Genomic DNA, 16,955 nt, shown 5'->3' on the forward strand with positions numbered 1-16,955 from the left:
CCAAAATTCCTCCACAGCGCTGTAAAAGACTCATTGCAAGTTATCGCAAACACTTGATTGCAGTTGTTGCTGCTAAGGGTGGCCCAACCAGTTATTAGGTTTAGGGGGCAATCACTTTTTCACACAGGGCCATGTAGGTTTGGATTTTGTTTTCCCTTAATAATAACAACCTTCATTTAAAAACTGCATTTTGTGTTTACTTGTGTTATCTTTGACTAATATTTAAACTTGTTTGATGATCTGAAACATTTAAGTGTGACAAACATGCAAAAAAATAAGAAATCAGGAAGGGGGCAAACACTTTTTCACACCACTGTATATTCTGTGTAAATAAGTCTCGTTATCTTATAAATGTAAATGTATCTTGTTTTAAGGATGTCTAGATATTTGTACTTTTAAATTTTTTTTCCAATGTTGAGAACTTTTTTACATTTTTAATTAGTTTGTCTCTTGAGGGCCCTTTTCTGCCTGCAGCAAACCCAGTTAATCGTCAAGCCTTAAAAAAAACAAAACAAAGAAACTAAGCAGCAAACAGGCAATATAAAAAACAAGGGCGCAAAGGGATGTTAATGGTGTTGTGGACCAGTTTTAGTTGGCATCAGCTGAACTCAAATATAAAACAGTTTTATTTCGTCCATGCATGTTTGTTTCTATCAGACGAGTGAGCCCGCTCTGCCCTGGGCGGGCACCATGACGGGCACGGCGCCCATGCGCTCTAGCGTGGCTTGGCTCACAGCATACGAGTGCGTGTGTTGTTGCCCGTGTGTTGCTGCCGGCGTCGTGGCGACGGTTGGGCGCAGACTCAACGAGCCATTATTGCGTGTCATGATGGGCGGGGAGGGGGCGGAGTTGGTGGTGACCACCAGAGTTTTGGGTGGAGGCAGTGTGTGGCTGCCATTGGTGTAGGCAGGGCGTGAAGGGGCGTTTCCCGCGCTGTTGGGTCCACCCGTGAAGGTCTGTCGCGTGTCGCCGTTGTATCGTGTGTAGGAGTTGGTGTCGTAGTTGGGTTTGGGGTTTTGCCAGTAACGACTGTTGTAGGTGTTGGTGGACGTCAGCGTGTCGTTCTCTGAGGAGGAGGCGTCGGCGTGAAAAGCCTTTACTGATGAAGATCTCTTTGGAGGAAGATCATCCTCCCTGTGAAAAGTGGGACAGTAAATGAAAATCATAATTATTTAGCCTATATACACATAATTTCATAGCTAACATTTTATGTACAGTAGCAAGAAAAAGTATGTGAACCCTTTGTAATTACCTGTATTTATGTACAAATTTGTCTTAAAATCTGGTTTGATCTTCATTAAATTACGACAATAAACAAACACAATCTGTTTGAACTAATTACACACAAATTATTGTATTGTTCTTGTACATATTGAATACATCATTCAAACATTCACAGTGTAGGTTGGAATAAGTATGTGAACCCCTAGGCTAATGACGCCAACAAAAGCTAATCAGAGTCAGGAGTTGGCAAACCTGGCATCCAATTAATGAAACGTGATTGGAGGTGTGGGTTAGAGCTACTTTGACTTATAAAAAGCACTCAAACATTTCGAGTTTGCTATTCACAAGAAGCATCTGCTGACGTGGACCATGCCTTGCAAAACAGAGATCTCAGAAGACCTACGATCAAAAATTGTTGCTACAATAGTACTGTGGGTACTCTCACTAGAAGTGGCCGTCGAGTCAAGATGACTCAAAGGGCACACCGCAGAATGATCAATGAGGTAAACAAGATCCCTAGAGTGACAGATAAAGACTTGAAGGAATCACTGGAACTGGTTAACATCTCTGTTCATGAGTCTACTATCCAGAAAACATTAAACAGGCATGGTGTCCATGGCAGGACATCACGAAGGAAGCCGCTGCTTTCCAACAAAAACATTGCTGCGTGCCTGAAGTTTGCCAAAGACCACCATGACACTCCACAACACTACTGGGAAAATATTTTGTGGACTGATGAAACTAAGGTTGAATTTTTTGGGAAGAACATGCAGCACTACGTAAGGCGTAAAAAGGGCACCGCATACCAACATGAAAACATCATCCCAACGGTGAAGTACGGTGGAGGCAGCATCATGATTTGGGGCTGATTTGCTGCTTAGGGGTCTGTACTGCTTGCAATCATCGAGGGAAAAATGATTTCCCAAGTTTATCAAGATATCCTACAGAATAATATCAGGGTGGTTGTGTGCCAGCTGAAGCTCAGTAGAAGTTGGATGATGCAGAAGGACAGTGACCCTAAACATCGAAGTAAATCCACTACAGAATGACTACAAAAAAAGAAAATCCACCTTTTGGAGTGTCCCAGTCAGAGCCTAGACCTTAACCCAATAGAGATGCTGTGGAATGACCTCAAGAGAGCCGTACACACCAGACAGCCTGAACTGAATTAGTTCTGTAAGGAAGAATGCTCCAAAATTTCTTCTGAACGTTGTGCAGGTCTAATCCACATCTACTGGAAATACTTGGTTGAAGTTATTGCTGCCAAAGGAGGTTCGACCAGTTATTAAATCCAAGGGTTCACTTACTTATTCCACAGCACTGTGAATGTTTAATGGGATGTGTTCAATAAAGACATGAAAGATTATAATTGTGTGTGTGTTGTTAGCTCAATACTTGTGATTTTGATGAAGATGAGATCACATTTTATGACCAATTAATGCAAAATTAAAAAAAAAACAGCTAATTACAAAGGGTTCACATACTTTTTCTTATCTTTGTTTTGTCACATATTTCATCTCAAGCATGCTCTTCACTGTCACTTTTCACTTGGTTAACAAGTACACTAAGTTTAAAAAAAAAAAAACATATTAGGGGCAAAATGGTCTGGTGTGGTGGAAATGACCTGATCTCGTTGGGAATTTCATCTTCATCATATTTGTTTTTGTTCCTCCAGTAGAAGAGCGACACCACCCCCAGCAGAGAGCAGATAACCAGCGCTAGAATACCAGTGACGATCGTGCCGGCGATCAGACCAACACTCTGAGGCTGAGCTGAAAGTCAGAAAAGATTGACAAAGGGATAAACAATGTAGAAATGCAGAGAGAGAAAAGATTATCTTGTAGTAACAAAATGTTTTATTTTGTCATCAACGTGCCAGTTTTCACATAAGGAGGGTAGCTCTGGTCATCCTGTTTGCATATTTTATTAATAAAAGAGTCACAAGGGCTACAATTTCTTCGGAAGTGACGATTTTATTCTTCTGAACACATGGGATGAAAACATGCCTTTATTTGTACATTGTTTTTGCGATATTATGGTTTTTCGCATAAATTAAATCCACAACTTGGGGATGGAAACATAGCCTTCAAGGTACAGTATGGCAGATGTTATTATGTCTGTTTTTTCATTGGGTTCTTTACATGTTATTTAATTTCGAAGCAATAGAAATGTCAAAGCTGTTAATATGTTTCTGTGTATTGTCACGGAAGTAAAATAAATAAATTAAGAATGCACCGATGTATCGGCTACTTATATTTATCTGACAATTACTGACCAATTTAAAACCATCAGCATTTTGGTCACAAGCATGAAAAAATAAACCCACTGATTTATTTATAATTTAGGGATGTCGATTTAATGCATTAATTCAGTGTGATTAATTGTATAAAAAATAATGCATAAACACAATTAATCATGTCCCCGGACTGTATTAAGGAATGTTCATTCCATCTGAGCAATTCAAGCTTGTAGTACCATCTGTTTTCTGCAGGGGGCAGTAAGTGAAACTCACAGTATAGGCAACGTGCAGCTTATACAGAGAACAAACCACACTTACTGACAGCAGACAGCACAAGATGAGAACACGTTCTTGCGTACAAACACAGCTTGATGGAGCGCAAATCTGAACGCAGGGATCTCAAGACATGTTTTTCTAAGTTTCAAACTCGTTTAACTTGACACAGTGACTTAAATACGGTATGTTTATGATACGACACAACCGAGACGCTCCATAAACATTCGTATGACGCAGGTGTACATTGACGCGTCCTTAAACAAGACCTTATAATAAATCTCGGACTGATTGACGAATTCAGTTGCAAAATGGACTGCTGTGAACTGTAGGCCTTATGTTCAATAATATGGAAATAAACAATATATTGTATTCTAAAGCCACTTTTTGTATTGTCTTATTTAATGCTTCACTTGTGTGGCAAAATAATGTAATGCATTTTAATTATATGTTATTATTTTTTATAACATATATATATATATATACAGTGGTGTGAAAAAGTGTTTGCCCCCTTCCTGATTTCTTATTTTTTTTGCATGTTTGTCACACTTAAATGTTTCAGATCATCAAACAAGTTTAAATATTAGTCAAAGATAACACGAGTAAACACAAAATGCAGTTTTTAAATGAAGGTTGTTATTATTAAGGGAAAACAAAATCCAAACCTACATGGCCCTGTGTGAAAAAGTGATTGCCCCCTAAACCTAATAACTTGTTGGGCCACCCTTAGCAGCAACAACTGCAATCAAGCGTTTGCGATAACTTGCAATGAGTCTTTTACAGCGCTGTGGAGGAATTTTGGCCCACTCATCTTTGCAGAATTGTTGTAATTCAGCCACATTGGAGGGTTTTCAAGCATGAACTGCCTTTTTAAGGTCATGTCACAGCATCTCAATAGGATTCAGGTCAGGACTTTGACTAGGCCACTCCAAAGTCTTCATTTTATTTTTCTTCAGCCATTCAGAGGTGGACTTGCTGGTGTGTTTTGGATCGTTGTCCTGCTGCAGAACCCAAGTTCACTTCAGCTTGAGGTCACGAACAGATGGCCGGACATTCTCCTTCAGGATTTTTTGGTAGACAGCAGAATTCATGGTTCCATTTATCACAGCAAGTCTTCCAGGTCCTGAAGCAGCAAAACAGCCCCAGACCATCACACTACCACCACCATATTTTACTGTTGGTATGATGTTCCTTTTCTGAAATGCGGTGTTACTTTTACGCCAGATGTAATGGGACACACACCTTCCAAAAAGTTCAACTTTTGTCTCGTCAGTCCACAGAGTATTTTCCCAAAAGTCTTGGGGATCATCAAGATGTTTTCTGGCAAAAATGAGACGAGCCTTAATGTTCTTTTTGCTCAGCAGTGGTTTTCGTCTTGGAACTCTGCCATGCAGGCCATTTTTGCCCAGTCTCTTTCTTATGGTGGAGTCATGAACACTGACCTTAACTGAGGCAAGTGAGGCCTGCAGTTCTTTGGATGTTGTTGTGGGGTCTTTTGTGACCTCTTGGATGAGTCGTCGCTGCGCTCTTGGGGTAATTTTGGTCGGCCGGCCACTCCTGGGAAGGTTCACCACTGTTCCATGTTTTCGCCATTTGTGGATAATGGCTCTCACTGTGGTTCTCTGGAGTCCCAAAGCTTTAGAAATGGCTTTATAACCTTTTCCAGACTGATAGATCTCAATTACTTTCTTTCTCATTTGTTCCTGAATTTCTTTGGATCTCGGCATGATGTCTAGCTTTTGAAGATCTTTTGGTCTACTTCACTTTGTCAGGCAGGTCCTATTTAAGTGATTTCTTGATTGAGAACAGGTGTGGCAGTAATCAGGCCTGGGTGTGGCTAGAGAAATTGAACTCAGGTGTGATAAACCACAGTTAAGTTATGTTTTAACAGGTGGGGCAAACACTTTTTCACACAGGGCCATGTAGGTTTGGATTTTGTTTTCCCTTAATAATAACAACCTTCATTTAAAAACTGCATTTTGTGTTTACTCGTGTTATCTTTGACTAATATTTAAACTTGTTTGATGATCTGAAACATTTAAGTGTGACAAACATGCAAAAAAATAAGAAATCAGGAAGGGGGCAAACACTTTTTCACACCACTGTATATATATATATATATATATATATATGTATTATTTAAGTATGACTATTTATAATTATATACTGAATTACTGTTATTTAAAGGGCTTTCTTAGCAAATATTTGTTTACAGTTAATTGCAAATAATTTGATTAATTAATAGGCATGCCATGTAATTAATTTGATTACAAATTTTAATCGATTGACAGCCCTAATATAATTATTTACATAAATTTATTACCAACCAAAATAAATGAAATTTCAAAAAAAGTAAAGCATGTAGAATAATATGAATTTGTAATGTTCATAACATGTAAAATGTGAGTTTTAATGTTTAGAATGGCGAAAAAGAGCGAAAACGTTTGGATAATGCAAAATAACCTATTTTCCCACATAAATATTCATGTTATATTTTTTATCCTGTATTTATCTTTCATTGTGGCTCTCTTAAAATTTCCATGTGTTCAACAGATCCAATCCATGTTCAAAAGAAATTATATATTGTTAGAACAATAAAAAATCTTTTGTTCCTCTTTGTACTTTTGTACAAAACAGCTGACAAAATAAGGTGAGGAAGTGGCAAAATATTGGTATCGGCCTACAGTATCAAAATGTTTATATCATTGCATCCCTAAAATTCATATGAATTTAAATAGTATTTATAAACAAAGCTAATGTGAGCTTCATTTGTGCACTTCGTGTAAATCTACTGAAGCAGTTACATGCTTTTCAGCCGAATGAAACTTCAAACATAAATTTTTATTTTTTTATTTTTTTTACTTGACAGACTTGACATTTTGGAATTGAACATGACATCACTAGAATATTTCATGGTGTTTTAATGGAGGTTTTTTTTTAGCTTCACAGTTGCAGTCACCATCTGCTTTCATGGTGTGGAAAAGAGCAGCTTGGACATTCTGTAAAACATCTTTTTGTGTTCCACAGAAGAAAGAAAGTCATACGTGTTTGAAAAACAGTAAATGATGAATTTTCATTATTCAGTGAACTTTTCCTTTAATTGACGTTGTCTCCAGACTTACGTGCTACGACCTGCAGGTTTAGTACGCAGGTGCTCTTTCCGATGGCGTTTGACGCGGTGCACTGATACAGACCAGATGTGCTGGTGCTGATGTTTCTCAGTGTCACCGTACCCTGCATCTGATCTGAACACAAACAAGAGACAACAGTCAATTATTATAACATTTGATTGACAGCACCTCAGTAATGTTCTACTCAAAAAAATTACATTTACTCAAACAATAAAACATTGATAACTACCACAAGTCTTTTTGCAATGCATAAAAAACTGTCCACACTTTACATCATAATGTAAACAGACATGTGTTCGTCAGGTTTATATGAGACCTAATAAAAGGATGCCGTTTTGAACATAAGCAGTGTAGGATTGATAACATTCAACTAAGACTTAACATTTTAATACAAATAAAATAAATTACAAGAAAATAAGAAAAATAATCAATAATTTGCAGTAACACAAAAGGCCTCTAGATGGCAGTACAATTGTAATTTTGTTCAGATATGGCAGCACAAACTGAATTTCTGTTCTAGTTTGAGAAATTAAAAACATCTCACAGGCATGAAAGCTATAAATTACAGGCCAAAGCAGACTGATTTATTAAACATGAAAATAGAAATACTGTCTTTAAAATAAGGCCCGTACTGTGACTGTTCACAGACCATAATGTTCTTTATTAAAACAACATTTCAAGAATTAGTTTTGCTGTTTGATGGTGATTATTGGTGCAAAATCACTAACGGTAAAACAAATCTAGTAGTTATAAACCGGATATTTCAAGACAACAATTTGCAATGCGCTAACTTCAGTAATGTGACATATTTATGAGTGAAACAAAACATTCAGCAGGAAATAAAGATTTAATCCATCTGTATTTGATTGGATCATGAAAAATGGGAATTTTAAAAGTCAATATTTTATATTTAGGGTTAGGGATTATTTAGTTTATATTATATCTCTGCTCACACGGTCTTGGTTACACCAGCAGAAAAATCATTTCAGAGATTAATAAATTATAACATTTTGATGAGACAACAAAAACCAACATCTTATTTAATAATGCGTGATTAAACGGTCTAAAAATAACAAGCATGATTGTAAAATTAAATAATTAGAGAAAATGCTAAATTAAATAGTTTGTATAGTGTCATTGTACTAAAGCCAAAATAAACTAAAATGTTATATGGAAAAAATATAAATAAATATAAATGTTGACAAAATATGTATTTTTTGCCCACTATTAGAGTAATGTTAGATGTATAAATCAAAACATTTTCACATAATGTTACATCAGCACACTAAAAAAAAATATTGTAGCCTATTTTTAAGATTTACGCATTTCAATTTTATATAAAAAAATTCCATCAAATTTAATCGAGTACTCTTTAATAAAAAATAAATATTTTTTTATATATATTGATGGAAGACTATAAAAACAAACATTATTTTTTCTTATTTAATAATGGGAGATTGGGGTCTGGGTAGCTCAGCGAGTATTGACGCTGACTACCACCCCTGGAGTCATGAGTTCGAATCCAGGGCGTGTTGAGTGACTCCAGCCAGGTCTCCTAAGCAACCAAATTGGCCCGGTTGCTAGGGAGGGTAGAGTCACATGGGGTAACCTCCTCGTGGTCGCGATTAGGGGGTTCTCGCTCTCGGTGGGGCGCGTAGTGAGTTGTGCGTGGATGCCGTGGAGAATAGCGTGAAGCCTCCACATGCGCTACGTCTCCGCGGTAACGCGCTCAACAAGTCACGTGATAAGATGCACGGATTGATGGTCTCAGACGCGGAGGCAACTGGGAATCATCCTCCACCACCCGGATTGAGGCGAGTCACTACGCCACCACGAGGACTTTGAGCACTTTGGGAATTGGGCATTCCAAATTGGGGAGAAAATAAATAATAATATTAATGGCAGATTATGCCTTAAAAGGTCTAAAAATAAAACCCCAATTCCCAAAAAGTTGGGACAGTATGAAAAATGCTAATAAAAACAAAAAGGAGTGATTTAATATAAATGTAAATTATATTCAACCTTTGCTATATTGAAAGCACCACAGCTACACATTATATGATGTTTTACCTTGTGAATTTCATTGTTTTTTTCTTATGTACATTAATTTCAAATCAGATGATTGCAACACGCTCCAAAAAAGTTGGGACAGTCGAGTGTTTACCACTGTGAAACATCACCATTTCTTCTAATAACACTTACTAAGCATTTAGGCACTGAAGATACAAGTTTAAGTTTAGAAAGTGGAATTTTCCCCCATTCATCCATTATGTAGGTCTTCAGCTGCACAACTGTACGAGGTCTTCCTTGCCGGATGGTGTGCTTAATAATGTGCCACACATTCTCAATTAAAGATGGTCAAGACTGCAGGCAGGCCAACCTAACACCTGCACACTCTGCTTACACAGCCATGCACCTGTAATCCGGGCAGTGTGTGGTATGAAGTTGTCCTGCTGGAAAATGCAGGGACGTCCCTGGAAAAGACGGTGCTGAATGGATGCAAAGAGTATATGCTGCTTCAAAATTTGTCCATATCTGTCTGCATTAATGGTGCCCTCACAGATGTGCGAGTTACCCATGCCATGGGCACTGACACACCCCTGGCCCATACAGACACTGGCTTTTGGACCTGATGCTGATAACCCCTTAGATGGCCCTTTTCCTCTTTGGCCCGTATAACACAACGGCTGTGTTTTTCATAAGCTATTTGAAATGTGGACTCTTCAGACCAAAAATCACAGTTCCACTGTTCTACTTTCCATCTAAGATGAGACCGAGCCCAGAGAAGTCAGCAGAGCTTCTGGACAGTGTTGATGTATGGCTTCTCCTTTACATAGTAAAGTCTTAACTTGCATCTGTGGATGCAGCGGCGAGTGGTGTTGACTAACAGAGGTTTACTAAAGTAATCCCAAGCCCATGTTCATGATATCCATTACAGATGAATGATGTTTTTAAGACAGTGACATCTGAGGGATCAGAGATCACGCGCATCAGAAGTGGTTTTCGTTTTGCACGTACGCACCGAGATTTGACCAGATTCCTTGAATCTTTTAACTATATTGTGCACTGTAGAGATGCCCAAAATCCTTCCAATTTATCTTTGGGGAACATTGCTCTCAAAGTGCTGAATTATTTGCTGAAACATCTCTTGGCAAATTGACAAGTCTCGAATGATCCTTGCTCTTGAAGGACTAGGCTGTTTTTGGAGGCTCCTTATATACTATAACACGATGGTCCCACCTGTTTAACATCTCCTGTTTCACACCGCCATGTTATTTTAAATCGTCAGTTTGTTATTAGTCTTAAATTGCCCGTCTCAACTTTTTTGGAGCGTGTTGCAATCATCTGATTTGAAATTACTGTACATAAAAAAAAAAAAAAAAACAACGAACTTCACAAGGAAAAACATCATATAATGTGTAGTTGTAGTGCTTTAAATATAGCAAAGTGTGAATATAATTTACAAATCACCCCTTTTTGTTTTTATTAGTATTTTTCATACTGTCCCAACTTTTTTGGAATTGGGGTTGTAGTAAGCTGATTTTATAAAGACAAAACATTGTAAAATTAAATAATTAGCGCAAATGCAAAATTAAATACTTGGTTTGAATACTGCCATTGTACTAAACCCAAAAGAAATGATTAAAATGTTATCTGGAAAATACTGTATTTATAAATAGGAATATAAGTTGATAAAATGTGTATTTTTTTTGCCAATTATTAATGTTAGATGTATAAATCTCAAAAGAAACATTTTCATAGCGCATACATTTAGCGCTTTTCACAATAATATTGGTTACATCAGCACACACCAAAAAATATTTTAGCCTATTTTAAAGATTTATGCATTTCAGTTTTATATATATATATATATATATATATATAAAAATCATAATATTGAATTGAGAACTCTTTAATAAAATAATATAAAAAAATAAATATTTTAAATTTTATTCATTTAATTTTGTTAAACATTACACAATTCAATTTGATGAAATTTTGTTATGAAATTGAAATGCATAAATCTTGAAAATAGGCTTAAATATTTTTTGGAGAGCAGAAAAGTTGTTTTAGAGAAAGTTATTACATTTGAAGAAACTTTAAAAAAATAAAAAAATTAATTAGTATATAATAATGGGCAATGAGCGTGTTTACATGCACAATCTTACATCGATTACACCTTAAACGGTTAATATTCCAACCATAAATGGTATTACAATCATCACACACATCTGTACATTTTTGTCCATTACCTCAATTTAGTGTTGCATGTTAACACTTTTACCGTCATTATTACTGGTGCAGAGACTAACCCGTTGATTTCAAATCTCATGTAGACATGGTCTTCTTGCATTGTTGGATTTTCTGAACAAGCTGATTTTTGGTAGAGTCCATGTAAACACGCTCATTGATGAATCATGAACAATAAGATCAGGAATATTTAATAAAAGGGAAAGAGGGTCAATTTTGATTTCACGTGGACTTAAAGTAAACATCCTTTAAAGCAGGTTTATTTGTCTGTGATGATTCTGTAGCCTTATTTTAAAGCAGTGTTGATCCACAAAGGACACAGAGTGCCGTCACGTTTGGAGAGAGCAGGTAAACCACCTCACCGTACTCAAACACACACACACAGATGGTGAATCGGGGTGGGCAGAGTTCACGCCAACGAGTCAAGAGCTGCAGATTTACCAGAGAACGTGGGGCAAAACGGAATTCCCACGGGCAGGGGTTTTGTACCTTGCATGGCATTGTGGGGCAGTTTGGGCACTGACTCCAGTTTTTCCCATGAGTAGGTGGGCGTGGGGATTCCCTCATCTGACCCACACAGCAGCATCACATCACTGCCCACGTCCAGAGCACCCTGAATACGACAGGACGGTATGGACGGAGGAACTGCACGGTTGAAAGAGAGACAAACATAAACATAGATCAGTACACTTACAATTACATATTTCACTTTAGCTCTGTTCCAAAACCTAGTGAGCTGCCTTGCTGTCTACATAGACAGCTAAAGTTTCAGGGAACCTCATTAGTGACTGTTTTGGAACTGATTTAAAAACGACCAACTTTGTCATTATTACAGCAAAAGTACAAGAGGAAATAAGAGGGCTTTGAACACTGTTTTGCACAATAGGAGGCTTTCGATTCAAAAAGATTGAGAACCACTCCTATGAAGTACATACACAAATATAGGGTAAAATAGTAAATTTTTATTTATTTTTAAGAGTCTTAGTATGTATATCAAGGTGCACTCAGTAATTTTTTCCTCATTAAAAAGTATAACTCCTAAAGACATGAATTGTAATTTTGCAATATACGTTTTAAGGAGATCATGACTCCAGTCATATCAGTAACCTTATAAAAGCTGTTTTATTCTACATGGAGAGGGTCCGCACATGGGGGCGGCCATGTTAGAATCACATGACCAGCCGAATACTACTCGCTTAATCTCAGTAACCACCGTCCTGTTATTGGACACTTTCACTCATTGATTAAAGTAATCATGACTGACTGTGAATACTCAATTTCTACAATGACATCTGAAACTGAAAACTATTGATTTTAAATGATGCCGCATCCACGCCACTAGGTGTCAGTATAAGTCCAGATGACACAAGACAAATTAAGTAAATCTTAAACGTTAAAATACTCACCGTTTCAAAAGTACGGTGGCGCAATGCTGCCACATACTTATAATTTTTTCCCCCCAGTTATGTCGTAAAAACATCTTTTCTCGTAAAAACGAGATATTATCTCATAAAAATGAAATCTCTTCTCGTAATAACGAGATATTATGTCGTAAAAATGACATCTCTTCTTGTTTTTAATACATCATTTTTAGATATTATGAGAAAATATGTCGTTTTTACAATATAATATCTCATAACGAGAAAAGATCGCATCGCACCGATCAGAGGCTCTTGAGTGTCCCCAGGTCTACACTGAAACTGAGAGGTGACCGTGCCTTTGCAGTAGTGGCTCCTAAACTTTGGAACTGTCTACCTGTTTTCATTAGAACTGCCTCAACAGTACACGATTTTAAATCGCAGTTAAAAACTCATCCTTTTTCACTAGCTTTTAATCAATCTTAGGTGAATTTTGATGTGTAATGCACTTTTTTTCTGATCAGCCTTTTACATTGTGTATTTATGTGTTTTAATATTTAAATTATGTTATTTTTTTTATTTTATATTGCAATGATTGTACAGCACTTTGGTCAACTGTCGTTGTTTTAACTGTGCTATATAAATAAACTGACATTGACAAGATGTTGTTTTTACGACAATCTCGTTATTATAAGAAAATATTTTGTTTTTACGACATATCACTATTATGAGAAAAGATTCTGTTTTTACAACATATCTCATTTTCCGAGAAAAGATTTTGCTTTTCCGACACATTATCTTGTTTTTACGAGAAAAGATTTTGTTTTAACTACATAGTTTCTCATTATGACAAAAGATTTTGTTTTTATAACATATCTCGTTATTACGAGAAAAGATTTAGTTTTAACTACATAATTTCTCGTTATTACGAGAAAATATTTAGTTTTTACAACATAAATTTTTACGAGAAAATATTTTTTTAACTACATAATTTTTTTAATAGATATTTTTTTATGACATAATATCTTGTAATTATGAGAAAATATTTATTTTTTAACGACATAATATATTGTTATTACGAGAAAATATTTATTTTTTACGAAATAATGTCTCATTATTACTAGAGAAGATTTAGTTTTATTTACATAATTTCTTGTTATTACGAGAAAAGATTTTGTTTTAACAACATAATTTCAAATTTTTACGAGAAAAGACTGTTTTAACTACATAACTCGTTATTATGAGAAAATATTTAGTTTTTACAACAATGTCTCTTTATTACGAGAAAAGATTTTGTTTGAACTACATAATATATCGTTATTACGAGAAAATATTGTTTTTACGACTTAATATCTCGTTATTACAAGAAAAGATTTTGTTTTTACGACATAATGTCTCATTATTACAAGAAAAGATGTAGTTTTTATGACATATCTCGTTATTACGAGAAAGATGTTGTTTTTACAACATAATGTCTCATTATTACGAGAAAAGATTTTATTTACATAATTTCTTGTTATTACGAGAACAGATTTTGTTATTACGACATAATATCTTGTTAATAAGATTTTGTTATTACTACATAATATCTTGTTATATCGAGAAATGATTTTGTTTTAACTGCATAATTTCTTGTTACTATTTGAAAAGATTTTTTTTAACGACATAATTTCTCGTTATTACGAGAAAAGACTGTTTTAACTACATACCTCGTTATTATGAGAAAACATTTTTTATGACAATATCTCTAATAAGAGAAAATATTTAGCTTTTAACGACATATCTCGTTATTACGAGAAAAGATTTTATTTTAACTACATAATATATCATTATTATGAGAAAATATTTGGTTTTTACAACATAATATGTAGTTATTATGAGAAAAGATTTTGTTTTAACTGCATAATTTCTTGTTATTATGGGAAAAGATTTTTTTTAACGAAATAATTTCTCGTTATTACGAGAAAAGACTGTTTTAACTACATACCTCGTTATTATGAGAAAACATTTTTTATGACAATATCTCTAATAAGAGAAAATATTTAGTTTTTAACGACATATCTCGTTATTACGAGAAAAGATTTTGTTTTAACTACATAATATATCGTTATTATGAGAAAATATTTATTTTTACGAAATAATATCGTTATTACGAGAGATTTTGTTTTTACGACATAATGTCTCGTTATTACGAGAGAAGATTTAGTTTTATTTACATAATTTCTTGTTATGAGAAAAGATTTTGTTTTATCTACATAATATATCGTTATTATGAGAAAATATTTATTTTTACGAAATAATATCGTTATTACGAGAGATTTTGTTTTTATGACATAATGTCTCGTTATTACGAGAGAAGATTTAGTTTTATTTACATAATTTCTTGTTATGAGAAAAGATTTTGTTTTAACTACATAATATATCGTTATTATGAGAAAAGATTTAGTTTTTACGACTTAATATCTCGCTATTACAAGAAAAGATTTTGTTTTGTCTCGTTATTACAAGAAAAGATGTCGTTTTTACGACATGTTATTACGAGAAAGATGTTTTTACGACAATCTCATTATGAGTACAGATTTAGTTTTTACGACATATCTCGTAATTACGAGAAAAGATTTTGTTTTAACTACATAATTCTTATTACGAGAAAAGATTATTTTTTACGACATATCTCGTTATTATGAGAAAAGATTTGTTTTAACGACATATCTCATTACAAGAAAATATTTTGTTTTAACAACATATCTCGTTATTATGAGAAAATATTTTGTTTTAACTACATAATATATCGTTATTATGAGAAAAGATTTGTTTTAACGACATATCTCATTACAAGAAAATATTTTGTTTTAACAACATATCTCGTTATTATGAGAAAATATTTTGTTTTAACTACATAATATATCGTTATTATGAGAAAAGATTTTGTTTTTACGACATATGTTCTCGTTATTATGAGGAAGACGAAAAGGAAAGCATTTACATTATCTAATATAATCTAATAAATTATCTAATATAATCAGCTAGTAAAACATATGTTTGGCATATGTCATTTTTGTATATATTAATATATTCAATATAAATCATTTTATAATGTCCACCACTGGTTGGTCTGACTTACAGTAATAGCGGCATCACAATTGCTAAATATGTCTATTTATATGCCTCTTTGTTCAGCTTCTCGCCTAATATTTACCATATTTTATTTTTTTCTTGCCTAATACTGCTGGTGATTTTGGTCATTTATCAGCCAATGTGGCGTACAGTATATGATTTATAGTTAGTGTTGTTTTAAAAAACTAAACTAAACTACTACCACTGCTTCTGCCTCATCTAAACATGCATTTATGTATTAAAAGTACGCATTTTAATGCTTTTATTTTTTATATGAAACCACATACTGATAAATTGTGTAGAGTAGTCTTTTGTTGTCTTATATAAATAACAAGCCAAAGCATTTAATGTAAATGGCATGTATATGTAGCTATTAATGGATCACACATTTTTATAGAATTTAATTTTTGTGCAGTGTATTGAGGAACAAAGTAGAAAAAAATGACTTATATTTCACATTTTACAGCCATTATGGATGACGAAATTTTACAGTTAAACATATTTTAATATGCAAAGTATTGAAAATCAAAATAACTTTTACAATTAATTTCACACAATGAAACACTGTAAACATTTTACTTATACTGTATAAATAATAATAATAATAATAATAATAATTGTATATATATATATATATATATATATATATATATATATATATATATAATTTTTGTATTATTTATTTAACATATTTTCAGTAACACAATCCACAAACAACTAGTAGAGTAATGATAAATGAAAAGGTGAGTAAACTATTTACCAGTCACCACTACCAACAACAATCAGTCTTTTGAGAACAATTACAAAAACAGCTGTTGCAACTGGGACCAACATCATTACGAGTGTCCCAACGTGCAATCAAACGTCCTATGCACGCAAGTGGGTAAGTAGGCTTGTACAAAGGCAGCAGGTGTGAGTATTAGGATAGGGCCTATGAGTAGAATGTTAGTGTGCTACATCTACACCACTCACCAAGCACAGTGAGGCCGATGACTCCTATATTGCGCCCTCCGCGGTCGGGGAGGTTATTGACCAGGCACTGGTACGTCCCTGTGTCGGACAGCTGTGTGTTATTGATGAAGATTGAGGCACTTGTGCTGGGCATAGTGGACACGAAACCCACTCGCCCATTCATGTGATTGGCTAAACTGAACACCTGCCCACCCTGATAGATGATCACCTGAGAATAGAGACAGAAAGAGAGAATGAAATAACAATATTAAAACAATGCAATAGTTACATTTTAACAGTTCATTACAACAGTTTTAAAGTGAAATGGAATGTTACATCGGACGGTTCTTGTTATTTATAATGCCAATCTCTGTTAAAGAAATAAGGATAGGCATTCAAATTAAGATTCAG

General features: G+C 34.6%; 1 protein-coding gene across 1 annotated transcript in view; it reads right to left on the reverse strand.

Moving 5' to 3' along the window:
* Nucleotides 1-262: 262 nt before the first annotated feature.
* The window catches only part of igsf11 (immunoglobulin superfamily member 11), a 152,687-nt gene continuing 135,994 nt past the window's right edge, over nt 263-16,955 (reverse strand). The window contains exons 3-7 of the mRNA XM_051666268.1: nt 16,566-16,773; nt 11,608-11,763; nt 6,859-6,981; nt 2,849-2,996; nt 263-1,134 (exon numbers count right to left, since the gene is read on the reverse strand). Coding sequence (XP_051522228.1) covers nt 654-1,134; nt 2,849-2,996; nt 6,859-6,981; nt 11,608-11,763; nt 16,566-16,773 — 1,116 coding nt within the window. The 3' untranslated portion in view covers nt 263-653. The remainder of the gene's footprint in view (nt 1,135-2,848; nt 2,997-6,858; nt 6,982-11,607; nt 11,764-16,565; nt 16,774-16,955) is intronic.

Source organism: Myxocyprinus asiaticus, chromosome 31 (genome assembly GCF_019703515.2).
Source record: "Myxocyprinus asiaticus isolate MX2 ecotype Aquarium Trade chromosome 31, UBuf_Myxa_2, whole genome shotgun sequence".
NCBI lineage: Eukaryota > Metazoa > Chordata > Actinopteri > Cypriniformes > Catostomidae > Myxocyprinus > Myxocyprinus asiaticus.